Here is a 26,970-nt window from a genome sequence, read left to right as displayed (position 1 = left end):
TTTAATTTCCAAATGTGTCTTTATTGATTGGTTGATTTAGCTCAAGTAATATGAACTTTATGTTACAAGAAGCTAACTAAAAGAAAGAAAATTACCACAACTACCTTTTACAATATTGGACTAGCGCAAAAACAAAAGTGCCACAACTCAGTTAAAAGAAATGTAAAATAATTATATTAATCAGTAAACCTTACATGTAACAAACAGCTGAGATTAGTCCCACACATCACTTACTTACAAACCCAGCTGTGTGAGGGAAGGGGAGGTCTGAACACAAAATCAAGCATCTCACATTCCAACTCTTTCTCCCCTGCGTGTGCCCAACCATGGGTTAGTTTGAAACAACACATAACCATGTGCTTAGTAGTATGCATGAGCAAGCGGGACAGTGATAGAGATGGGCACCATCTTGTTCTGCCCTATCTTGTCTTTTACCCTAAAAATTCTTCTGGATCTGTTCTCTGTCACAGCTTCCTGAAACAACTGATGTGAATTTGCATGCAAAGGATGTGAAAAGAGCCTGATAATCAGAAGAGAGTGGGTCAAAAAGAGAGGACTGTACCCCGTAGGCAGAATTGATTTAGACTGGCAATACGTATAATTTAACCCAACATGTTTACTCCAGATGAGCACACGACTGAGCAGCAAAACTGAAGTTCAGAATGAAAAGCTGGGAATACTAAGCCATGCATTTCTTCCTTTGTTCCCCCATTTTCTGTCTGCTCATTATGATTACCCTGACTACACTCTTTGCACATCTTCCCTTCTCTCCCATTCCAGTCTGCTACTTTCCATACCACAACGGCAGTGATCCTCCTGCCCTACGACCTCCCTCACCTTCACACAGCTCTGCCAATGACTCTTGCGCCACACTCCCAGAATGCTCTTCTTGCCTCATACAATTTAATGGAACAGCAGTCAGAAAAGGCTGAAATCTGATTTTCTATCTCCTACAAGCAGAGAAGCACTCATCTTGATTTCTCATTCCTGAGCACCAGGATCTAATTTCTTCATATAAATACAGCAAACACTCTCAACTTACTTTGGGATCCGCCTGCCTTCTTCATCCTTCTTGACTTTTCCTCCTTCTTGGTCCCTCTCCTATATGTAGGAATGTTTACAGTAATTCAGTTCAGTTCTCTGATTTTTAGATAACCTAGAATAACCTAGAATTTTCCTGGAAGTCAGCTCATTTCCCAAACACCATCTCCTTCATCAGAGTAATGGCAGTTATGGGAAAATCTGCTGTTTGTGCCACCAGGAAGAAACTGCTTTGGCATGACAGCATAAGGCTTGCACAGGACAGAATCTGTCTAGTACCTTTCTAAGAACAACACTGTCTTAAAAGAAAAAAAAAAGAAAAAAGAAAAGGAAAAAAAAAAGCAATTTATAGGGAATCTGCCCTGAAGTGATTTAGTCCCTATCTCCCCCATGCCTAAAAGCACTTCTCTCAAGGCAAAGAGTGTCCAATCACCGAAAGCCAGGAAAACGCATTTATGAGGGACTGATTTCCTCTGCTTGTGAATGTGATGCAAGATCTGTACAGGAACGAGACATGGAAGGGCAGGTTAAACCCACAGAATTTCTGCCACCCTCAAATTTGCAGAAGACTGTAACAAAGACAACACAAATAGATTATTCTCCATGCTTACCAATACCAAGACCATTAGTAGTCAGTTGCCTTAATATATAGCAAGGGAGACTGAAGTTAGATATCACAAAAAGCTTTCTAAATTGGAGGCTAGCTAGGAACTGGAACAGGCTACAGCAGCCTACAGGATCTGCATCAATGAAGTTCACTAAGAACAAGTTAGATGAACAGCCATGTAAATTTTTGGTATACTCAGTCCTGGCTCAGAGTCGGAGTGGGCTAGAAGTTCTCTTGATGTCCTTTCTAGCCCTATGCTTATGAATCTATCAGTTGGTTTCACTGAAAAGAACAAAAGGGTAGGTCTAAAATTTTTTTGTCTAGAATTTGTAATTAAAGCAACACAGAAAAAAAAAACCTTCCTCTTTTTCCCCTCCTTCTCAGCCTTTAAACTGAGGAGTTCTGAGCCCTCAGAGTTAACCCTTCCAATAGTGATGCGATGGGAAATACAATAGTTTTGCAACGCTTCACAGGCAACAGCTGGAGTGAGGACTGTCAGCACAGGACAGCCTTGTATGGACAGAACAAAGTACTGCACTGCTCACTGAATGCTCATAGGAGTGCAATCCAAGCCATGGGAAAGGTGTGACAAGGTCAGTGTACAATACGTGTTGCAGACGTGCCTCTCTCATCCCAAGAAAGGGTTACACATGAATAGCCATTTATTTCCTGCCCAGTCACTCTGCAGGAGGTCCACAACACTGGCTTGTCTAGCAGCCTCCAGTACTGGCTAACAAAATTCCAGCTGTGGCAAGAGAAGAACTATGAAAAGTGGAGTGTCCTCTTTCCTCAGCACTGAACCTCTTGTTACCCTATCAGTTCGCTCTTTCACACCATTTCCTCTTACCCTCCCTCCCCTCAATTTAAAAATAATGATTATAATTAATGCATGAAGGTGATGGCATTGTGCACGTGATTCATTTCCAGTTCTCTTCCCCTCTTCTCAGGCATTCTCCTTCCTCCTCTCCAACATACCCCCCCCCGCCAAAATCAGTTCCATCTGTCCATCCTGCTGGCATGACTGGTGGCTGGTGCTCACTTGCCATAGACGCTCTCATCACTGTAGGCCACATAGAGAAAAAAGTCCTCCTCATGGTTATCCTGAGAGGAGAGAGAGGGAGAAAGTAACAAACCAAAGCCCTATAACTCATCACATGTGAAAATGCCCAAACAAGACATAACTGTAACAGCAAGAGGGCGTAACATCTCTTTCCCTGTTTCTTTCTCTCCATGGAAGGCTTTGCTTTCTTATACCGTAAGGCCCTTTAGCTGGCTGAGCACAGAGCAACCCTCTCTCTCCCTGGCCATAACTCTACTACTAAATTGAAGAATGTCACATTTTGAGGCACCCTGAATTCACTAGTACAGCCATAGCCAGAGTGTGCTAGAAACGTGCAAGCATTGTGGAACAACAGAGACAGCTCTGTTTGTTGCAGGCTGTGCAGCAAAATCTCAGCACTGATATAGCCTTAAGACTGGGAGGAGACACTTGGAAGACTTTAACAAGTCAAAAACTCTCTTTGGATACTTCTGTACTTGACAAACACTTTTATCCGCTATTTTTCAGAACACCTTGACAGGTGGTTGTATTTCCAGCCCTGTTTTACAGATGGTCTACAAAGCAGAGATGTTAAAAGATTACATTAACACAAAAAGTCTGCAGAATGCTAGGAACGGAGCCCAGATCTCAGCTCTGGACAGTTAGATACACCTTCCTCTGATGTGCCCAGATTTGCAAAAGTGCCTGTGTGTGTTAATTTTATATTGTTTTCATTAGCCTACATACACATTGTGCAGTTATTGTCAAAAAGTGGTGGGCCAGATAGGGTTCCCAGCACCATACCAGTCTCTTATTAAACACACTAGCACAGCAGAAGGGAGGTTTTTGATTGAAATCAACCCAGGCTGCAAACTAGCCATGATATAACACCAGTATAATTAAGAAATGTTCATCTGATGACCATAGAATATGCCTTCAAAGTTGATCAAATAGTACTTCTCAGAAGAAATAGTGAGAGACTGTTCACAGTGTCCTAAGAGGTCCTTGCATATACAGTACAAGTTACAAAAAACTAATAGAAAACAAAGAATAAGCATTCCCTGAAAAAGCACTTGTAGACAGTTTGTTGTCCAGTGATACTGTGCTCTTATCCTGGCTAAGAGGAAATCTCTGTTGTATAAACAGCAAAGCTGATACATAAGTTTGTTCATCTTCTTTTTCCCCAGCCACACTCTCTCCTCTGCCATACAGACAGGTGGTGTATGGCAATACTTTGGAGAAGTAGTAGGACCAAAATGTCACTGTTGAGGCAACTATTCACCACCTAACACAACAACCCTTTCCACTAGCAAACAATTAAAATAATTAGGCTGCACAGGCTCCTCTTTATAACCACAACATAGAATTTTCCCAAACAGGTGAGGGAATATAGCCAAGGGTAAGGGGTCCATGTTTAGGCACCTCTTGCCAAGCTTCACCCACTGCCACTTAAGCAGTGCTCAGTGACACTTCAGTGAGGATATATATTCTTACGGACACTCCACCAAAAGGAGAAAGAGATGGGCCAGGCTTACCTCATACAGCTGTCCCATGGTAGCGCTGGTGGGAGGGATGGTATTATTGACAAAGAAGAACAGAGCATCCTCCGGCCTCAGATGGATCCGCTTTCGGATTAAGAAGTAGAATTGGCCAACTGAAGAGAAACAGAGGGTAATGCTTTAAATGCAAAAAGATCGTGGGTTTTGTTTAGCAACTAAGCATGGTTGTTTCCTTTTGGGAAAGAAGTGGGGGAAACTACATGCTGTTTGTAAAAAGTTGGGGGGGGGGGGAAGAAAAATGCAATAAAGAAAGAAGGAACTTCATGATAGTCACCACATTAGCAGCTGACCCACTCAGACCTGTTAAGTGTTTGGCCAGGGCAGGTTTACCCATAATGCCACTGACCGCTATACCCTCTAAATCCACACTCCATCTATTATGGTATTAAATGCTCTATAGCAGGGACTGGTGGGAAGATCCCTAATGAGCTTAATCTTTAAATCTTATATACCAAAGGTACCATATAGAATTTTGCCTCAGTGTAAATGGTCATATCATTCCTGAAAACAAATTTAATCCTTACTGTCTATTTGCTTGAGCTTTGTTGCACAAGATGTTCCACAATCAATTACAGACTGCAAGAAAAAAATTCTGTTCCTTTAACTGATTCATACCTCAAATGAAAATAAACATAACCACACACAAAACAGCCATAACCATTTGGAAAAGGAACTTTGTGGCCATGACTCCAATTCTGGCAGTGGAAAACAGTGGGACTGTTTTAAGAACTTGCCTCTTCCTGCAACAAGGATACAGCCTCTGGCAACCTGAGCTGCAGCTAAGTCATCATTAACTGTTTATTATGTTACTGTCCATGATACACACTTCAGTCATTTCCATCATAAGTAGAAGTCAGCAGTGACACATGGACATTAGTCAAGTCACTGGGATACCACAAAAGACCTCAGAGAATTCTGCATGTCACAATCCATGCTGTAAGATACACACATATAAGTATGGCTGGCTAAACTGGGGTAATGATAAGATGCTCAGCCTGTTTGGTAATTTTCTTGATGCTGATCATAGGAGTAGAAAGAACTTCAAAGACCTTCTCACTGAAGATCAGGACAAAAGGAGGTAGATTATCTTACCTGTGAGGTCGGAAGGCACAAGATACTTCCTTTTATCTAGGTCAGGTACTCTGGCTTTTGGTGCTTTTTCCACAATTACCTGGAGAAAGAGAGAGAGAAAGGAAGAAACAAGCCATGGGTATCATAACAGAATGGACCAAGAAGCATCAGTGGAAAAGGATATTATCCTAAAAAGAAAGATGGTGCTTCTAGGCCTATAGAAATTCCTTTAATCTGTAACAAATACACAACATTAAAGGGGCATGACTATGGAGGACCCTCCTGCATGCCTCCTGGGAAACCTGCATGCTCAATAGCCTCTCTGAAATGCCTGTATAGCAATGCGCGCAGCATGGGGAATAAGCAGGAAGAATTAAGAGATCTGTGTGCGGTCACAGGGCCATGATCTCGTTGCAGTTACAGAGACATGGTGGGATAGGTTGCATACCTGGAATGCTGTCATGGATGGCTACATGCTTTTTAGGAAAGACAGGTCAAGAAGGCAAGGTGGTGGAGTTGCTCTTTATGTGAGGGAGCAACTAGAACACATGGAGCTGTGCCTCGGGGTGGATGAAGAGCAAGTTGAGAGCCTATGGGTAAGGATTAAAGGGCAGGGTAACATGGGTGACACTGTTGTGGGGGTTTGCTACAGGCCACCTGATCAGGAAGAGGAAGTAGATGAGGCCTTCTACAGACAGCTGGAAGTAGCCTCACGATCACAGGCCCTGGTTCTCATGGGGGACTTCCACCACCCTGACATGAGCTGGGAAGAGAGCACAGCTAGGCACAAACAGTCAAAGAGGTTCCTGCAGAGCATCGAGGATAATTTCTTGACCCAGGTGGTGGAGACGCCAACAAGGAGAGGTGTGCTGCTGGACCTTGTACTAACAAACAAAGAAGGACTGGTTGGAGAGGTGAAGGTTGGGGGCAGCCTTGGCTGCAGTGACCATGAGATGGTGGAGTTCCCGATCCTGTGAGGAGGAAGCAGGGCAAGAAGCAGGATTGCAACCCTGGACTTCAGGAGGGCAAACTTTGGCCTCTTCAGGGACCTTCTTGGAGGAATCTCATGGGGTAGGGCCCTTGAAGGAAGCGAGGTCCAAGAAAGCTGGTTAATAGTCAAGCATCACTTCCTCCAGGCTCAAGATCAGTGCATCCCTCTGAGGAAGAAGTCTGGCAAAGCGGGCAGGAGACCTGCGTGGATGAGCAAGGAGCTCCTGGCAAAACTCCAACAGAAGAAGGAAGTGTACAGAATGTGGCAAAGGGGACAGGCCACTTGGGAGGAATACAGGGACGTTGTCAGAGTGTGCAGGGATGCGACAAGGAAGGCTAAGGCCCATTTGGAATTAAATCTGGCAAGGGAAGTCAAAGACAACAAGAAGGGCGTCTTCAAATACATCCATAGCAAAAGGAAGACTAGGGAAAATGTGGGCCCACTGCTGAGTGGGGCAGCGGTGATAACAAAGGTTATAGAAAAGGGAAAGATACTGAATGCTTTCTTTGTTTCAGTCTTTACTGCTAAGACCAGTCCTCAGGAATCCCAGACCCTGGAGACCAGGGAGAAAGTATGGAGAAAGGCTGACTCTCCCTTGGTGGGGGAGGTTTGGGTTAGGGATCACTTAAGCAAACTTGGCATCCACCAATCCATAGGCCCTGATAGGATGCACCCACGAGTGCTGAGGGAGCAGGCAGACGTCATTGCTAGGCCACTCTTGATCATCTTTGAAGGGTCCTGGAGATCAGGAGAGGTGCCTGTGGACTGGAAGAAAGCCAGTGTCACTCCAATCTTCCAAAAAGGCAAGAAAGAGGACCCGGGGAACTACAGGCCAGTCAGCCTCACCTCCATCCCTGGAAAGGTGATGGAACAGCTCCTCCTGGATGACATCTCCAAGCATGTGAAGGACAAGAAGGTGATCAGGAGCAGTCAGCATGAATTCACCAAAGGGAAATCATGCTTGACCGACCTGATAGCCTTCCATGATGGGATGACTGGCTGGGTAGGTGAGGGGAGAGCAGTGGATGTTGTCTCCCTGGACTTCAGGAAGGCTTTCAACACTGTCTCCCACAACAACAGGCAAGCTCAGGAAGCGTGGGTTGGATGAGCAGACAGGGAGGTCGACTGAAAGCTGGCTGAATGGCTGAGCTCCGAGGGTTGTGATCCGTGGTGCAAAGTCTAGCTGGAGGCCTGTGGCTAGCAGTGTCCCCCAGGGATCAGTACTGGGTCCAGTCTTGTTCAACGTATTCATCAGTGACCTGGCGGAAGGGACAGAGTGCATCCTCAGCAAGTCGGCTGAGGATACAAAACTGGGAGGAGTGGCTGACACACCAGAGGGCTGTGCTGCCGTTCAGAGGGACCTGGACAGGTTGGAGAGCTGGGCAGAGAGGAACCTCCTGACATTCCACAAAGGCAAGTGCAGGGTCCTGCACCTAGGGAGGAATAACCCCAGGCAGCAGGACAGGCTGGGGGTTGACGTGCTAGAAAGCAGCTGTGCAGAGAAGGACCTGGGAGTGCTGGTGGACTACAAGTTAAACATGAGCCAGCAGTGTGCCCTTGTGGCCAGGAGAGCCAAGGGTATCCTGGGGTGCGGTAGGCAGAGTGTTGCCAGCAGGTCGAGGGAGGTGATCCTCCCTCTCTCCTCAGCCCAAGTATGTGAAGGGGGGTTGTCAAGAGGATGGGGCCAGACTCTTCTCTGTGGTGCCAAGTGACAGGACAAGAGGCAACGAGCACAAACTGAAAGACAGGAAGTTCTGTCTGAACATGAGGAAAAACTTCTTTCCTGTGAGGGTGACTGAGCACTGGAAGAGGTTGCCCAGAGAGGCTGTGGAGTCACCACCCTTGGAGATATTCAAAAGCCATTTGGACACAATTCTGGGGAATGTGCTTTAGATGACCCTGCTTGAGCCAGGGAGGTTGGACTAGATGATCTCCAGAGGTCCCTTCTAACCTCGGCCATTTTGTGATTCTGTGAAAGAATAGATAAGTGAGAACAAGACTGGAAGTCACTGGCAACAGCTGTGCTGGGAGCCCAGGACTGAGGCAGTAAGCACACTGAGTATAAAATGGAGATTGGAACAGGCATAAAAATAAATCATAATAGCTGGAAAAAAAATTAGGTCACCTTGATGGTCCCAGTGCAGGCTAATTTTGTATGAAGAAGCTGCCAGGAGGCTAGCACATAGAGACTAGAGGTATAACAGATAACTTGAATTGTTTCCAGGTTCCAAACTACTTGACATAAAATCAGCCCTAGTCCCAGTAGTCCCATACCCTAATTTCTAGGGGCACCAATACCAAATGCCCTAGGAAGAAGCAAAGAATGAAGAGAAACTACAGCTCATTGGGGAAGTTTTCTTTTTTTTTTTTAAATCCTTAGTTCTTCAGTAGTTAAGTTTATACTCTGAAATTTGCACATTCACATCCTTTAAGATTATTTTCCCTACTTCATACAGTTATGAATACTTCCTTACCCATATAAACATCTAATAGAATTAAAAAATGTGTTAGTGTCTGGGCCTCTGGAGTTAAGCGACTCTTGATACAAAATACTAATCCTCATTATATGTGACACAGATGAAGTTCAGTAGCTTTGAGGCCAAACATGCAAAGAGATCTTCAGCTACCGGAAAATATTTGTCATCAGTGCTAGGTAAAACATTTATCTCAGTATTCCAAAACAACCTGAGGTTCTTCCAAAAAGAGCCTAGGAAACCTTTCCAAAGGTTGGAGGAATGCTTCCATGGAACTATTGAGTTTCTGTGGAGAAAAGTGTTTGTTTTTTTTTTTTTTTGTGGTACATATTTAGTTTTTAACTGTCAGAGATATATTATGACTCAATCTATGTGACTTGCTATTCTGCAAAAGCCATTTTAACATCTAAATGAGAATCCTGATTTTCTGAACTTTCTCAACGTTTTCCTTTCCCTTAGACCCTGTAATTGTAAATACTCAATTTGAGACACTGTGGGACTGATTTCCAAGGGTTCCATGCTCCCATAGGTTTTTGCTAACCCAAATCAGCAACTGTCTCTATTGTGTAATAGAAAGGACTGAATTGATGTGGATCAAGCCTTCTATGGAACCAAAATGGCGTTGTCACATCTGTGAGACATTATGACAGAGAAAATAAGTTATCACAGAATAGTTGGGGTTGGAGAGGTACTCTGCGGATCATCTGGTACAACCCTTCTGCTCAAGTAGGGTCACCTAAAGCAGGTTGCCCAGGACCATGTCCAGTCAGGTTTTGAATGTCTTCAAGGATGAAGACTCTTCAACCTCTATGGGCAACTCATTCCAATATTCAACCACCCTCATAGTGAAGAAGCATTTTCTCATGTTCAGATGGCGTTTCCTGTGTTATGATGATGGGCCTGTTTTAGCCTGGGCAAAGTGCCATAATAATCCAGGTCTACTCTATCTACACCAAGTGAGTATCTGCAAAGAATGCCTCACCATAGAGATACTAACTTGGCCATCTCTTCACTGTGCCTCATTTGGATGCTTTCAACATGGCCCAAAGTCCTGAAAATTTAAATTTGTTTTTAAAATAGAAGTATGGCCATCACTGCCTTTTCAAGAACCTGATTTTTCAAGCACCTCGATTAGTACAAGTCATTCAAGCTCTCTGAGATACGTTGTGATAGGATATGTATTTCTATGCAGAGGCAATTGACATAGGACAATGCTGTGAAGGAAGGATAGTTTCAAGATCTCACTGAATAGATGTCGGCTCAACAGCAATAGCACTTTGCAGGTTCTTTTACCCACACATACTACAAGGCATTATCTAACACAATAAATTGCAATGAAAAGAAACCTTTCTTTCTTCACAATTACCAAAACTGCAGACACGTAGAACTGTTAGCCAGCAGCAGTGATATGCCCATCCTGACCCAACAGGATAGATCGTAATTGGTTGTTAGATAATAAAGGAAAAGAAGATGGTGGTGAAATCCAAAGGTATATCGTGCCTGTGAGGAAGAAGGGAGAATGCTGGGGCTTCTAAATCCCCAGGAAGCATTCAAATTAGATAATCACTGAGCTTAACAAGTCTCCCTCTTGCAAAGAAGCAGAGCAGGAAAGAAGGTGCTTTGCTAAACTGATTATCAACAGCAGTTAGTTTGCCTGGTAACACAGGTATCTCTTTCTGAAGTACTAAAACCTTCACGCACCCATGCATGCACACACCCCCTCCCCCCCTACCCCGACAAAGAAAATCCAAAGTGTAGCAACAGATTATCTGCATATTTGTTGTTGCTGGGTGGTGTCAGCGGTAACATGGGACTGTGCCAACATTATAATCTCAGCAAAACGCTGAGATGCATCAGGGCACTACCATGTAGGCAGCCAAAGGGATGTCGTCTTCAAGGATCCTGCTGTCAGGAAGGGCAGAGACATGTGATGCAAAGAACCCTGTCAGCTGCATTCATCTGTTCCATATGCAGCTCTCTCAACAGGCTTCCCCCTCATAATCCACATCTGGGCCTCCCCATGCAGATTTTCTCATTTATCCTTAACTGCAGCACACCTTGCTCTTTGGGTCCCAGTTTCTTCCCTACAGTTCTGCTCATGCCCCTCTACCTTGATCTCGTTTACCTCTTGCCAGACCAGGTCTGGTCCTTGGCTCCCCACATATGGCTTTTCTGGACACATCTCTCAGGATCTGGAGCACAAACTGCCATGCTAATCTTCAGTTTATAGTTTATCTCACTTCTGACCTAGAGCATTTTCTGTGGTCCTCATCTTAAAACTCGCAAGAGTGTCCACTTCATCATTGTCTAGCTGTATTCTCAACGTGCTATGCTAGGCCAAGGGTCCCTGAATTTGCAGCTCAGCCAAATGCACCCAAATTCTGACTTTCCAGCATTTTTACAAGCCCAGCTGTAGGCCACTCTAAGATACAAAATGGTGCTGGTCTCTCCGGAAAACATGTAGCATAACTGTTTTCCCTTAGGCTTAGATTCACAGGGGAGTCTCAGTTCAGTACCCCGGACAGTAAATCTAGGACAGATCTCTCCAGTGGGGATGGAAAGAAAGAACATTTGCAAAACATTTAATAGGAAAAAAAAACCCACACAATTAATTTGATATATCATTTCTTTTTTTCCAATTATTACCAGTAATTATAAAACTAGAAGCCTTCCACAGGCATTCCAAAGGGACCTAAGGAGGAGGAAGTAAAGTTTGGCTAAGAGATCAAAACCTTGTTTCCTAAGTGATGCTTTTTCCATAAGAAGGTTAAACAGGAGGGCAGAAGGCTAAGAAATTAGTGTCGTTTTTCTCTCATGTAAAGCACAAGAACAGAACAAGACTATACTGAAAAGACAGGCCAAAAGAAAGTAAAATAAAAAATAAAGGGAACATATCTGACAACATGGATACAGCTCTAGTTTTCTATGAAGAGTACATGGTAAACTCGTTGTTCTCCTCCATTTTCACAGAGCAGATGATAAGCTCCTTCCCCACCCCCCAGCCCCATGCACACAGGCTGCCATAGAAAGATTAGCAGCATTCGAGCTGTCAAATTGCTGCAGATTCCTGAAAGAGGGAGGGTATATTACACCCTGCCATCCTCATACCTACTGCTAATAGAGACCAACATAAAAAATAATCATAGGTTTGCACTAAAGAGAAAAGCAGGCTGGATTTAGAACAGCAAGGTAAACATCATGCTTACTAATCTAATTTGCTTTCCCTTTAATAAAGGGGGGGGAAAAAAGGACAACAATTGATAATGAGAACAAAGAGAGGCAGAATGGCAGCATGACATGTAAGGCAAGCCCCGCAAGCAGCAATCTTGCAATCCCCTGCTGCTGTCCGAGTATACATTCACACACCGCACTCACAGGGACTCTGTCGGGATATTTCTTTCTGATTTTCTCCCCTTCCTTTTTCCTGTACTCGAAAGGATGGTCTTCTTTGTACTGGAACTTCATGCTGGTGTACTGCCCAAGCGTCAGCTGCCCCTCCGAGGGCTGCTGCCGCTTCGTGAGCTACGACTGGGCACTTCGCAACGCAGCGGGCCACGGAGCCGTGCGGAGCTTGCGCGGCCGCTGCGACCCCCGCGCCGCGCCGCGCCCACCTGCGGCAGGACGCGGCCGCCCTGGAACACAGAAACAGCGCTGGGGCAAATCGGGCATTGTGACGTCACAGGGAGGCACCTCTGCCGTCATTCCAGACGGTTCCACTGCACCCGAGGGGGGGGGGAGGAGGAGCGGCTGCCGCAGCGTGCGGGGCCGACGACGGCGGTCTCTACCGGCCCGTCCCTCCGGCGCCCCCGCGGCAGCGCCAGGCTCCCGCGGGCGGGAGCAGGGGCTGGCCCGCGCCCCACGGCGGGTAGGGGGCGCGCAGGGTACCCCCCCATCAGCTCGTGGGCGACGCCCTCGCTACAAAGGGCTCCCGGGCGAAACCACTGCCTTGGCGGGGGGAGGGCGGCATGCGGCAAAATCATAACAGTGCGGCAGGACAAGGGCACGGCGGTGTCCGCGCCCTGCAGCGCGGGCAGCCGCGGGGCGCGGGGCAAGGGGTCAGCGCCGTGCAAGGCAGCGGGCAGAGTTGGGGCCTGCTTTCGCTTGGGAGCAGGTGACAGCTGCAGCTCTTGCTCCCTCTCTTGCGCAGGGCTTGTGTCACACTCCGTGCCATGCAGGGTTGTGGTTTTTTTTAATCATTGTTATTATTATATATATATATTTTTTACTGTACTGTACTGGTTGTCGCCTCATTCCCCCTCCCCCCACCAAACACAATACAAAGGCAAAATGAGCCTATAATTGAGCAGTGTCACTATCTCCAGCATGACTCAGGGGTTATGAATACAGCCGAGCAGCCGCATGAACGGAGATATCCATCTCTGCGGGTTGCAGGCAGCCATGCTGCTTCTCCCTCCTTGCCAGTGCTGTTTAACACACCGTGGTGTACAAGGCCCATGAAGGGACAGCTGCCCTGGCCGGGGGCTCCCTGCCCTGGGAGCAGAGTGGGCAGGCACACAGCCCGGGGAGCGCTGTCACAAAAAGAGCTGCACGGCAAGGCTCACAGCAGCTAGCGGATCTGTAATTCATTGGCACTTGGACAACCCCCGACCTATCTTAAGAACAGGGCAAATTCGGAGAATTTCCCTTTGATGGCCGTGAAGGTGGGCAGTGGGGCTGTGGAGCATGGCTTGCAGGGCTCTGGCCTGGATCAGCTGCTGCATGTCCCCAGGCCTCAGTTTCCCCAAGTAATGCTTGAATGCCTCTGCTTCCACTTATTTAAAACAGAGGTGACGAGACTGACCTATTTAAGTGGCTGCCAGATCTAAGAGGAAAAAAATACAAGTTTTAGTGACTAACATTGTCATTATTGGGTCTGGATTATTCTCCTGTTTATGAAGTTTCAGTTAAATAATAAGGGGCGGAAAGTGTGATGTGTAATGCACCTGACCAGAGGCACATTACAAACAGCACACAGTTAAAGTGAACTGTTTGCAAACAAGCCAAAGCAGTGGGGCAATTTTAGCCCAGTTACTCAACAGATAACATATTTGGAATATCTTTGGGTTTTTGGGGGGCAGTTAGGCTCACAGTATTTAGTGACTAGAAGAAAGGAAGGTACTAATGAATGGATCACCATGCTCAAATCAGTACAAAAATTAATTGCTGCTATCCTGGGGAAAATGAACAACTGAATGGGAGCATATCAAAATGTTCTAAGTCTCTCAATTCATGCCTCATGCAGAGGAGCAGAACTTTTTCAAGGATTATCTTTTATTTGTGTAGTAATTTTAATTGAAGTAGGAGGTGCTGAGCAGGACAATGAACTGCCTTGAATGCTTGATGTGTCCAAGGCTACACCAGTGGCATAAGTGAGAGAACCTGGGTTCCCCATATCTCATTCAACGTTCTGCCAATGTGTTGCATCAGAATTAACCAGGATAAGAAAAAACGTTGCTATTTTGCAGGCACCCTCTTTCTAGCGCGTGATCAATGCAGAAGAAATCCAGACTAAAGTGAAGAGTCAGCTTGATTCTGGAAGCACAAAAAAACAAAAAAAAAGAAAGAAATTGAAGAGTAAGCAGTAGCTGGATCAAAGATGTTCCTTAGTGATAAAAACAGAGTCAAGGGTGCATAAAACTCTGGTCTTTTTCTAGAGGTACTCACATAAATCCTTTAGTTGCCCCAAGTAACTCATAGTTCAGACACTACTGGTGGCTGTATCTCTATATTACTAATATGCACACCTGAGTTGCCTGCAGGGTGCAACTGAGATGCTGACACCAGGGTTAGGAAGGAGCCTGTTACAAATTTCCACAGCATATCCAGGATATTAGTCTGTCCCCTCTGCCTTGTAGAGAGTTGTGTCATATACTATCCACTTTTGCTTTCAAAAGCAGGCAGCCTCTGAGCCTGAACTCAGAGGTCCTTTGATAGTTTTCTTTCTCCAAGCCCTGTTGCACCCTAATCTCCTTGATTTTGCATATGGGTAAGATAGGTGTGGCGGAAATAAATTTTCTTTGATGCAGGTACGTTCAGATGGTGGCAGTTTCCAGGTACTCTTGTCTGGCATGAGAAAGTGAATCAGAAATCTCACCTACACTTAACAGCATGGGTGCATACAGCTGAGCTTGTCATCTTAAGTTGCCTTTAGAGTCAACGGAGATAAATAGGCATGGGTTGTGATTTTTCTCTCCTGAATATAGACATCTACTTTCGGATGTTCGTGTACCCCTCACGGACTCTGGCAGAGGCTTTTGTGTCTAAGTTTTTACTGCTCCACACTGTATAATGTGACTTTCTGCATAGCACAACAATCTATTCCAATAGGCACGTACCAGCACCTCTTAATGGTACTGCAGTGCAGTGGGAATGGCATAGATCAGTGTGTCTCAGCCTTCACTAGTTCATATGCACATTATTAGTACAGGAAGCATCATCAGCTTGTTTCTGTCTGTCCCAAGACATGTGAATACTTCCCCGTGGCTGCAGGTAGTGTCAGAGGATCTCAGAATGGTGAGTCAGAAACAAGGGATCATTTTTGTGCAGTACCATAGCAAGGCCTAGACTGAAGAAAGACCAGGGGTTACACCTGGGGAAAATTCTAGTTTCATGGCGCAGCACCTTTCTGTACTACCCGTGTTTGTCCTCCTCCTTGCCTCCTAATTGCATGCAGCACAAAAGTTGGCAAGTGTATTGAAGGTGTGTAATGGTGTAGATGCCTTTTCCTCAAGGACACAAGAGAACGGAATTTTTCCAGCCTATTTCACGCAGACTGCCAACCTATTCTGTCCATTTTAACAAATCAGTTCTCCTGTTGTCCTGCTGTAATTGCTGTGTCCCACTACAGGACTATATACAGAGCAGTTGGACAAGGCTCTTGTTTGAAATTTTGTTGACAAACCAGGGAGGAGCTTTGGTGTTCTTCCCTGCTCTGGTATAGCCAGTGAGAGCATTGCCAGGTGGCTCTTCCTCCCCAACAAATCCTGTGTTGGGATCACAAATCTCCTTACGGAACTGTTTCTGCCATGAAGATGCAGCCCTAGATGTGCAGCCACAAGACTCACTCCTCCCACTTCCTGCTTCCTCCCTGTCAGGCACTGAATTCCCAACTGTCTCCACTTATTCAATAATAACAGTAACGTCACTGCCACAACAGCAAGCAGGAAGATGATACATGCAGAAGAAGTGACAAGCAGGTAATCATCTGACTTTGAATTCCTATTAAAATGCCAAGCCATATGCATGTGACAAACCCCACGTTCTAGGTCTGTGTGCTAAAAGGAGGAATTGGAGATGAGGTTCGCTGGTTTTCCCACACTGGATGCCCAGCACAAACTGGTCCACAAAGTGGCCAAACAATGTACTTTTAACCTAGAATGTCTGAACAGTTTGAACTTGTAGCACATTGCTGTGTCTGCAGATCATGTGAGCAGATAGGTTCACTTTGAAAGAGATTGCATTGCCAGTGTTGTAGCCAGATAAACAGGAGATAAAAATATTTATGCAGGTTCCCAGATGGTTTTGTAGCCCATGCTGTACAACACAGCGCTCCAGGAGCACTCCTAGGAGCTTTGCAGTGCAGTACTGGGAGGTGAAACTGACTTGGGTGTATCTGCACTAATGACTAAAATTCAATAACTTCACAGTAAAAATATCCCTATTGTTTGCCCTAGGTGTCTTGGAGGTGTTATCCAGGTGGATGTCTCTTGGGAACTTGCTGGAGTTGCTGTTTATTCCTGTCAGCTGCTTGAAACTCTGAATCTCCTTGAATATTTATTGTATTAGTACCTCCCCCTGGATATTTTTTTCCTTTTGTAGCTCCTGAGGCTGACTTTTTTTAATCTTTAGTGTAGTTTCAGGCATATCAAAGCCTCTCTTGTCAGAAAACTTCTAAAGTGTAGGTTGAATCATTATTAAACCAGAGGGAGTGTATCAGAAGTCACTTGTAATTCTGTTCTGTTTGCTGTCTGTCTGAGATACATGGATAGTTCCCCAGTCCTTGGCACCTCCCCTGCACCGCTTGTGACTGGTCACTAGTTTCACTTGGCACTGAATCTGTAGCAGCTCCAGAGCCAGTATGGGCACATTGGCCCTGGGTGAGGGTGCAGGGCTGGTCACTCCTAGCAAACAATGGCTGATTGTGTATATGTTTTCCTTTCCTTTAGGAAAGGACTCTGTATTGTCTACGCTGAACTCTCATCTCATTTACCTATTTTCTACAGCTTCTTGTTTTTGCGTGGTCACTGCACCCAAACTGATTGAACAGTCCTGACTCTGCTCAAGTTGCTGAAATGCATACAAATAATACTGTAAGGAGTTTAAAGAAGGTACCTCTTTGCGTGATGAAGATGGCGAAAGCCCAGATCTGAATAACACAAGTTTGGGATTTAAAGATCCCTTTGTTCCATCTGATGGTTTGCAATGGCATGTTGGGGAAGGGTACCATTGTTACTTACAGTCTTGTGAAAAGAAAGGAACAATGCACTAACGGGCTGCTGGGATATTTTTGAATACCAGTCTTTCTCAAGTACCACACTTTTTAAGGGGATCTGAGGAAGCAGACTCCTTTTTAGCACTTACTGTGCTAAAAAGAGTATACCTGGGGTAGGTATACTCTTGCTCCCTTCGTGTGGTTCCAGCCCAAATTGCTCCATGTGCAGGCTAAAGATAGCCAGTGGAGACTGGTGGAAGTAGCTCTTTCTCCTCTGAGATCACTTGCTCTATATTTGCTCAGTTCCCACCCTTGTCCCAGTGTTTGGTCAAGAGCAGAGTGGATGAGTGAGCCAAAGCTGAATCAAGGGTCAACGACTTGATTCCACATACAGTTATCTTAAGTAATTTGTACATCATTTTCCCCATCTATAAATGGAATACTAACGCTTGTCTGACTCACAGGGAGCTTGAGAACATAGTTAATGTCTGTAAAGTACATGGGGATCTTTGAATAAGGATACTTAATTATTTATTCACCACAAAAAAGCGTTGTTTTTGCTGACATTTTTTTCCTTGTTTTGCAGGATATTGGAGTGGTCTGCAGAATATGAGTGCTCCAGTGCAGCCACCTGACACCAGTGGCAGTGCACAGCAGCTGAACAAACCCTAGAATTATGTAATGATTAACAGAACCTTTTGCTTTATTTTCTAGTGTACGTTATTCCGTATTTGTGAGCAGTTCATACCCCTTTTGCTCTTAAACATGTGGGAAAAACAGTAACACTATATTTGTTTAAGTGTTGCATGAAAATATTAGATACTTATGTTTAATAATATTTAATGTTTATACTTTCAATCTCAAAGCATGAAAGATCCCACAGAGCTTATTAGACACTGTAAAATGACAAACAAAATATATTTGAGGTCCAAACTCAACAGTGACATGCAATCATCTCTAATGGATAAGAAAAACAGCTGAATAACAGAATACAGCAGTACCAAGTAAGAGTTCAGCTCTGTAAATTAATAAACTTTATGGGATGTGGTACTACTTTTTCACAAACTATATATGATCGTTATTGACTCTGTGCTCTTTTTTGACTGTTTCTGGAAGACTAAACATCTTAGAATCGTAACAGATATAAGGGTGAGAGTGAAGCATATCCAGTCACTGACATCTGATCTTTACATTCATATATAAGCTTGTATGGTTAGACGGAGTGTCTGTGCATATGCTTCTGTTTGGTGTTTTATCATGCCATATGTGCTTTGAGAGGCTGATCCCTTGCAAGAGTTGTAACTATTTTCTCTGAAATTACTCATTTGAAGTCAGTGTAGTAGAACACAATCCTTGAGAAAGTGAAGTTATATCTATCACTACCATCGCTCTTGAAATGTCTTGGATCCTCTGCTAGAAAAAATCTTTAGTGTGGCAGGGGTACCTGACCCAAAAACCTCACAATCAAGAGTGATACAAGCAAGGAGGGATGTGAGCAGACAGGAAAGTACAGGAGAGTTAGACCATACTGTCTTTGATCAACTTCCAACTCTTGTCCTGTTATTTGCAAGCTTTATTGCAGTGAAAATTCTATAAAAGACAAAGATGTACCTGCATGGATGTTTAAAGGACAGCACAAAGACACCTTTTCTGAAAATCAAACTAGGTGCAAGAAAGTGTGATATTATTGGGCAATTTAGGTGAGCAATAACTGGTTACAAAGAGTACAAATTTATTGATGGAGTAAGTCAAGAAGCATTTGATATTATAGAGAACAGGGCCTAAGGGGAAACACAGAAATACTCTCAAATGTGAAGATAATACCTAGCTCTGGGTATAAATGACCCATAATGCTTTCCCTTTCAAACTGAGAAAGGAGATAGCAGAGGTGATTTGTTGCAGAAAAGGGAAAAATTAAGAATTTTATTTTAAAATTTTCCTTTTTATTGAATACCTTATGAAAAATTATAGGACAGTTTTATCAAAAATTACGCCTTTGCATTTTACTAGAAATAAGAAGTATTCTGGTGCCAGGATTCCTGCCCAGTGGAACAAGACTGCCATCTCGTGTTAAATGTGTGCAAATCTCAAGACTTACCTGCACTGTTCATAGGCAAGGAAAGTGGGGGAGGGAGTGGAGGAATGGTATGTTCCCGGTGGAAAAGATTGTCAAGGGTTCTCGGAATTTTGTATGCTTTGTAGTGTTTAACGCATGTTCAGTAGGTCCAAATGTCTCTGCTTGTTTCAGGCTTTACTATGACGTAAACAAGAATCTTTCAGGAAATGTTCTACAACTTGATGGAGAAGTCAGCTTGAACTGTACTTTAGAAACCAACTGCTGAAATAGGTCATTTCAGTAGATGTTCTACAAATAGTTATTAGTTCAGGCATGCTGTATAGCAGAAGAGACATGACCTTAGATGTCACTTATTTATTTATTCTATTCCAGCTTATCACTCATTAGCAGTACAATTAGGTATTGACTATGTAATTCAGGTAAAAGTTTGCGGTCTAGGAAATGCCCTCATTAAATTCCCTTCTTGGCTATAAAACTCCTGTGTCTCTGGGCAAGGTCTGTGGCATCATAAAGGATGTTTTGGGTGTTCAATTCTGTTTCATGCTATCCATGAAGCTATCTTATCAACCTCCTCCAAAGTCCTTTCTAAAACCCCTGCTCAACAGCAGCTAGATTCCTAAGTCTATATGAGAACCTGGTCCTTGTTCTCTTTATTTGGAAAATGACCATATTCTTCTGTATTTCACAGGAGTGTTGTGAGGATCAACATATTAAAGACTATGAGGATTTGGGTACTCTAGTAGGAAAGGCCATGCACGCTTTTCAGAAAGATATGATGTTCATGACCTATACATTCGTATCAGCATTAACTCATATAAGTGCAATTAAGTCATAACTGCTTATCATTTCATATTTGTTGTTCTCCTGCTTTAATATTTTCAGTTATTGAACCTAGGGTAGAGACAATGCCAACAGTCAATTCAACAGTCATCTAGCCATAATGAATATACCCAGTCCAAGAAAACATTTTACAGATGGTCCATAACTGTGTTTATACAAACAGTTTGATGAATATTTCTGAGTGATTCAACGTATTTATATGGATTAGGAAAGACTCACAAATCCTTTTATATCTGAGAAATGGCTTAAATGTTTTAAATGTTTAGCTTGATCTGATTTGACAGCATTCTTATTTATTAATAAGAATAATTAATAAATGATGTAACATGAATGCAGCTAAAATATGATTTGGGCTTTATTTCAGGGGTAGTTTTTCTGATTCTCCTCTTGTCTGATCTGTTATGACTCACCTTGTATTTGCTTAATTCAAATATAAGAGCTTGTGATTGCTGGTTCAGAATTGATGTATATCCTATTCAGAACCAGACTGTATTCATTTTATACATCTTAGAGAGCATTTAGGGGACTATACTGCACGCACTACCACTATATGCTGCCTTTTGTTTAAATGCAGATGGTGTTCCTGTGTAGCTTCAAAGTTTAAATTTACTACAAAGGGTTGGCATTTTCCAGGAGTTTGGTGTTATTGCTGGCTGTTAAGACCTTCTTACATATCTCTGTTTTTTGCTATTGGTTCCTGCTAAGTGAAAACCCCTCTGCTGTCCACATGAAGCTTAGGCTGGAGATTCTAAGTCTTATGAGCAGAATGAGTCTGCACCCGTAGTCTCCCTGTTGGTATCTAGCACCAAGCTGCAAAGTGGGACAGCACCATGATCTTGCTGCCTGGCTGTATGTGCAAACTGCGATACTGGAGATATGTGGATAATAAATGGACATGGGAATCGTGAATGGTAGATATTTCAAGGAGGTGTCAGGAGGAGCCATCAAAATGTGCTGGATCTGGAACTATTTGGAATTTTAGTCTCTTTTTTCCTTTCTCATTAGACTAAAGATATTAATCTAATACTCCTAAACCTGCCCAGAAGAATTCTCTGAACATAACTATTCTGCATTATTTGCCCTTCTGAAAAAGAAAGCACTAGCATGCTGGAAGGGCTGGTTGGGAATCATTGCCCTCAGTGGATATCTGCAGTTTTTCTTCTGGCACTGAATCCAGGTCTCGCACTTTCTGCCCAGTCTTGGCAACTGTGAATCTGCTCATGTGCAGAGCTTCTTCATAGACTGGAGGAGTGTCTGATCCGGAGAGGGGTGGTGTTCCCTGCATAGCATTATGGGAGTGTGCCACTGCTAATATCCTTCTGGCTGCAGGCCCAAACACGGAATGGAGAGCTGCAAGGGAGGAGACAAAAGCGATTTGCCTCATCCTGAAAGCACCAACCGATTAGGAAAGGACAAGCATATCTGCAGTGCACAGGCTTTCCTCTCTTCAAGGACTGAATGTTTTCCTCTTCTTCTGCCTTCATTTCCCCCCCTCTCCACCCTCACAGCCTATGTGGGAAGCTACCATCAGCCACATCCTATAATTACTCCCTCAAATGCCCAGCAAGGCTCCTATAGCTGCCCTCTTTCCACCCAGACATGTCTCCCAGCCCTGGCTGATTTACCATCTGTCTGGGATTGCTATATATGGTCTTGTGAGGACTTCAATGTGTCCTATTTATAGATACTGTTTTCCTAGTGTCCTATGAAGAGCTTCCCTCTGCCGTTCCAGCCAGGCACTTTGAGATATCTAAGATGATCTAAGCTTTTTACAGTGCAGCCTCTCACAATGGGGTGTGCTTGGATTATCACCTCTCTTGAAGCAGACTCACAGGTAATGGTGCTCTGGAGGGTGCTGTCATGGTCAAAAGCAATGACTGTAACCTCATAGGGCTGAGGACCTGATTCCTCCCCTGTCTGACGGAGATGAAAACAGCATCTCACACAGGCTGAAACCAGGCCACACAGGAGCAGCAGCCCACCAATCACAACCGCTAGCCTAGAAAGGGAGAGAAAACAGAGTTAAAACAAAAAGATTTTGGCTGGAAGGGGCCTAACGGGTGAGATCTCTAATCCAACTCCTTGCTTAAAGCAGGTCTAAGTTCAAAGCTAGATGAGGTCATCTGGGGCCTTGTTCAGCAGAGTTGGGACAGTCTCCACAGTTCCACAGATGGAGATGCCATGGTACATCTGGGCACCTGCTCCACCCTCAGGAGGAAGCATTTGCTCCTTCTGTCTAATCAGAATTTCCCTGGCTGCAGCCTCACCTGTTGCCTCTGCTCCTTCCATTGTGTACTTCTGAGAGGATTCTGGCTCCATCTTCTCTATAAATCCACTTTAAGTTGCAGAGAACTGCAATTAGATCCCCCTGCCCCTAGCCTAATGCAGACCTAACAAACTCACTTCTTTCATCCTCTCCTCATACATAATGTGCTGCAGCCCTCTGACCATTTTATCAGCCATCCACTGGACTTGCTCCAGTTTGTCAACATCTGCTTTGTATTAGGGGCCCAAAACTGGACCAGGTATTCCAGATGTGTTCTCAAGAGTGATGAGCAGAGAGGAAAATCATACCCCTCAATCTGCTGGCTGCTATCTTATTAATGCAGCCTGGTAGGTTTCTAACTACTGCCATCCTTTTTAACATACACATGTTAATGATAACTACTGAGAAATCAGACTGAAACTACTAAATAAGTGGGCCCTTAAAAGGCATTTCAACATCATGAAGGCTTTATTAATATTGTGTATCCAACAAAATTAATGCATATGCTAAAAATGGATGCCTGTGAAGGTGAGTTAACCATTTGTCGAAGGTGATGCGAGGGCTAAGGGGTTGTAGTGCTACTTTAGAGCAGTAAAGGGCACAAAGAAAAAGCAGTGATATCATCGTGCTTCAGCTAGCTACAGGATCATATTTAATTCCACTTTTTGCTACTGTAATTGTCAGATGATGCAGATATTTAGAGTAAGTATATGCCATCTTACCAGATATACCACAGACGAACCCATTCGGTGCCTGAACAACTGAGGAGAAGAGGGTACAAGAGATAATTAGTCACAGAAAATCAAAGAATTGGGAAGATCCCTGTAGTATCCTTTTCCATCTTCTCTTACACTTCTCACTTACATTCCAGCTTCTGAAAGGCACAAATGAAGAGGAATCCACTGTGCTTCATGGAGGAGACAATTTCCAACCTCATCAATCTCCCTTTAGGGGAGTTTCCCTTCTGTTCAGATTTATCTCTGTGTTGTTCCCCTTATACTAATGCCTCTCCAATTCTGTTTGCAAACCTTAGGGATTTGCACAGTGTTATAATTTCTGAACTTCTCTTCTTTTACATTTTTTTTTCCCACATTTTAATCTTCTCAACCCTGTTATATTTTACTTTGCCTTTCTGACTTTCTCTCTTATTCTTTCTAGCCCTGTGGGTACCTTTGGATGTTGGTTTGCGTGTTTCTTTAGTTTCAATTAGTAGACCTTCCTGCAAGTTTTTAAAAGACATTTCTTTAGTAAAAATAGAATTCTCCTAGGCCATTTTTCTTTCTTGTTTTGCCTTAATTTCTGTTATTCTTACAAATGCCATTACCAAGAGGAATATTCAGCAAAACAGTGTCTTTCAAACCATTTTTTTTCATGGAAGCTTCAATTCTGATTTCATAATTTAAGTCAATCAAAATTAAGCCCAAAAGCTGTTAGCCATTACATTTATTCAAATGGGGACCAGAAACAATACCACCTAATCAATATGATGAATAGAAGTGATCAATATGGTTCACATTCAAAGCAATGGAAATTTTAAGTGAGTTTTCCATAGTGGCAATTAAATAAGCTTTTCCAGAAAATGTCTGCTGCCGTGTCGTAACATTGATGTCCACTACTGCCTTTCTCCTCTATTATCTTCTTAAAAGAATGCAAGATACTCACAGTTCAGCATTCACGCAACCTTCCTCACCTCTTACTGGGGGGAACTAGGAGAATAAAAACAAACAAGGCACAGGCAGAATAAATTAAGTCTATGTCATATGCAACTTTTGTCTCTCACCCAGAGTAATATCAGTCTCAATCTCCAACAACAAGGACTCATTGATAGCCACCTTCTACTCTTCCCTTCAAGGACTCTACCGTAGATTGGAAATTATTGTGATACCAACTGCAGTGCTTCATATCTTACCTTCCCTGTTTCCAGCAGAGTCATTAAAATCCTGCTTAACACTGTGTGCCCATTATAGACCCCAAGTTCTCTTCTATTTTCTTACTACAGACTTTGTCAGACTACAAATACAAATTCTTCTCAAATATTGCTCAAATATTAAGAACAATCAACATCCTGCTGCTCATTATGCCCATACGGGTTTGAATTCTACTCTATTTTTCTATGTAGCAACCTGTTTTATAACCTTCACACCCTTCTCGTTCTTCTGTCTCAGATACCCTGATCTGCATTCTACTCTCACTGGGACAGCAGCAGAGAGTCTTCTGTGTGTATCCTCTTTTGTATGGCCAATATCTTTATCAGGGAAATTCTTATGGTTATCAATCACTAACACTCCTCCACCTTTCTAATGCAAAGCCCCAACTGAACAAAGACCGCATAAAAAGGAATTTGAGATGTGACTTACCCATAAGAAGCACTCTAAAGCAAAGCAGATCACAACTGGGCTGTGAGTCCCCATGGAGTGATTCTGTAGCATCTTGTTGTCTCAGGTAGCTCAGGGCCTGTTTCTTCTTTCTAGCTTCAGTTAATCCTGATGCATCCACTGACTAAGAGAAGGGGTAGATTCCTTGCTGTGTATTGAATCCTGTCTCTGCTTCACAGCTTGCCTCTTTCTGTCCTCCTCTGGGTCTATCCTGCTTCTCTGCCCTCAGGTTCTTAGTTTTTCTCTTTCGCTCTGTGTCACTCTATTAATTCCTATTTGTTTCTGCCTACCTTCTTTACTTATTCTTTTGGCCACCTTCTTTTCCTCTTTTGAGGGAATCTCTAAAACCTTCCAGTCAGAAAAGCTGTGGCTACAAGTTCTTACTTTTGGTATGGAACTAAGTCAGGGAAGGGTATCTTGAAATCTCTGCAGACCTGACCTTTCCCTTCTGTGAGCAGAAAGGGTCTCTGAGTTTGTTCATTCCTACTTTTCCTTTCCCCGCCCCTACCCTGAGGGAGACTGGGGAGAGTTGAAGGTCATGTTACTGACCTGTTTAAATGGAGATCAGATCCCTCTCCCTCCTCCACTACCCTTTCTGTCCCTGCACTCATATTGTCCTACCTCTGCTGATCCAACATGTTGACTTTAACCAGGGTCAAAAGCCCATGCTTCGAGTGTGATGTTCCTGCTAAAGTGGAAGTCTGCAATGTAAAAAGTAAGTTTGCACAGCATTATATATGTATTTACAATACAATGCCACTTGCATCTCATTTTAAGGCTCTTCCATCATCCTTTTCACCTGGAAGTCTCCTGCTATGCTGGTCCTGCAACTCTGCCAGTCTGCCTACTCCTCTCTGATAGGCCCCAGGCCTGAATTATTTCCCACATGAACAGTCAAGTCCCCCAGATGCTTTGAATCCCAGGGATTACATGTTATTTCTCGTGTCCTGGTTACTATTCTTCCTGCAGGTGGTAAAATTACTAGCTTCCTTTCAATGACCCATTAATTTTCCCTCTTTTCTAGAACTGCTTTAGATTACTAATGCTGGTCCTGACTCTTCAGAACATGATTGCGTGTATATATTGTGTTCATCTTCTCTTTTTCTTTTGAATAACAGAGACAGAAAAAATGTTGCGCGGTAATGTGTTACTATTTGTGTTCAGGAACCACCTGCGACTGGTGTATAAATATATATTAACAGCAGGATAATCAGGAACTCAAGCACTGTAGCAACTAGAGAGTCTTGTTGCTACATGTTGCAATCACAATGCAACATGTAGCAAGGAGACATACACATTAAGTTGGTGAATTATTAGCCTTGGTGATGCATTTTAGGGGCACAGAGCAGAACAAACGGATTCATGAACATAATATATTTTCACAAGGCAGGCTAAAAACATTTACCATTCTCTAATTATAAAAGTAGTGGTGCAGTATAAGCATGCATTAGCATCAAATTGCTTATATATTTATCAATCTATCTAATTTTGTATTCAAACTGGTCTGCTGCTGGAAAGAGGCATCTTAGTCCTGGTGGACGAATAACAAGCGCAGAAACATGAACTAAAGGCTTTGTGTTTATGTGGGGACTGGACAAGATTCCTTTTCTCTCTTTTCCCTTAAATTCTTTTGTGTATTATAGGGTTTTTAGAAGAAAAGACCCATCAAAACTGTAAAATAATTTTTATTGTATGTACAGCATTTAACACTGGTGGGGTTCAGTGTGGAAAAAAAGTGAAAATTATCAGTGTTTTTAAGAGGCTTTATTATCACTATGAAAACTCTAAACAAAAGGTTACCAGTTGAATTTTAACTGAAATTCTATCTGATGAGAATCTCAAATTTAGAAGGATCGAACTGGAGAAATAACAGTGATAAAGTGATAAAGAATTCTCTAAAGAAAAAGCAGCACTGAGACCTGAAGCAGTGACCACTCTAAAAGCATGCCATAATTTATTCTTGCTGAAACTTAATGATCATCCTTTTTCTATTTCTATGATATTACCATTAATATTGTTGTTCCAAACACCCATTTATTGCACTGCTAGCCTATCATCCAACAATGGTCTAAATTTCTCCACATTCACTTCACAGTTTACTGCATTTATTTCAAGATTTTATTTTATATTTTGATTTGTTTTATACTGAAGTGAGTTCTCACTTTATATTTCCCTCTTACCACCTTTCAAAAGGTTTTG

At 43.3% G+C, this 26,970-nt stretch overlaps 2 protein-coding genes and 1 long non-coding RNA gene across 4 annotated transcripts; 1 reads left to right on the top strand and 2 right to left on the bottom strand.

The window, feature by feature from the left end:
- GABARAPL1 (GABA type A receptor associated protein like 1) lies at nucleotides 1–12,640 on the bottom strand. Its single transcript, XM_009687353.2, has 4 exons — nucleotides 12,158–12,640; nucleotides 5,339–5,417; nucleotides 4,223–4,341; nucleotides 1–2,749 (listed from the first exon to the last, which is right to left on the bottom strand). The coding sequence occupies exons 1-4, from the start codon at nucleotides 12,245–12,247 to the stop codon at nucleotides 2,684–2,686; spliced, it is 354 nt and encodes a 117-aa protein (XP_009685648.1). The 5' UTR covers nucleotides 12,248–12,640; the 3' UTR covers nucleotides 1–2,683.
- A 3,225-nt stretch (nucleotides 12,641–15,865) lies between these two features.
- On the top strand, nucleotides 15,866–19,174 carry LOC104152137 (uncharacterized). 2 transcript variants are annotated; one of them, XR_011143308.1, is made up of 4 exons: nucleotides 15,866–15,978; nucleotides 16,456–16,477; nucleotides 17,005–17,109; nucleotides 17,800–19,174. It is a non-coding gene; the product is annotated as an uncharacterized lncRNA (long non-coding RNA). The 2 variants fall into 2 exon arrangements; XR_695906.2 differs by lacking the exon at nucleotides 16,456–16,477 and having other exon boundaries at nucleotides 15,875–15,978.
- A 457-nt stretch (nucleotides 19,175–19,631) lies between these two features.
- On the bottom strand, nucleotides 19,632–25,250 carry TMEM52B (transmembrane protein 52B). The gene is made up of 5 exons (XM_009687383.2): nucleotides 24,754–25,250; nucleotides 24,059–24,102; nucleotides 23,119–23,157; nucleotides 21,963–22,129; nucleotides 19,632–21,480 (listed from the first exon to the last, which is right to left on the bottom strand). Exons 1-5 carry the CDS (start codon nucleotides 24,823–24,825, stop codon nucleotides 21,230–21,232), a joined length of 573 nt encoding a protein of 190 aa, XP_009685678.2. The 5' UTR covers nucleotides 24,826–25,250; the 3' UTR covers nucleotides 19,632–21,229.
- Between the last annotated feature and the right edge of the window lie 1,720 nt (nucleotides 25,251–26,970).

Source organism: Struthio camelus, chromosome 1 (genome assembly GCF_040807025.1).
Source record: "Struthio camelus isolate bStrCam1 chromosome 1, bStrCam1.hap1, whole genome shotgun sequence".
Lineage (NCBI taxonomy): Eukaryota > Metazoa > Chordata > Aves > Struthioniformes > Struthionidae > Struthio > Struthio camelus.
This window is presented reverse-complemented; position numbering and strand designations above follow the sequence as displayed.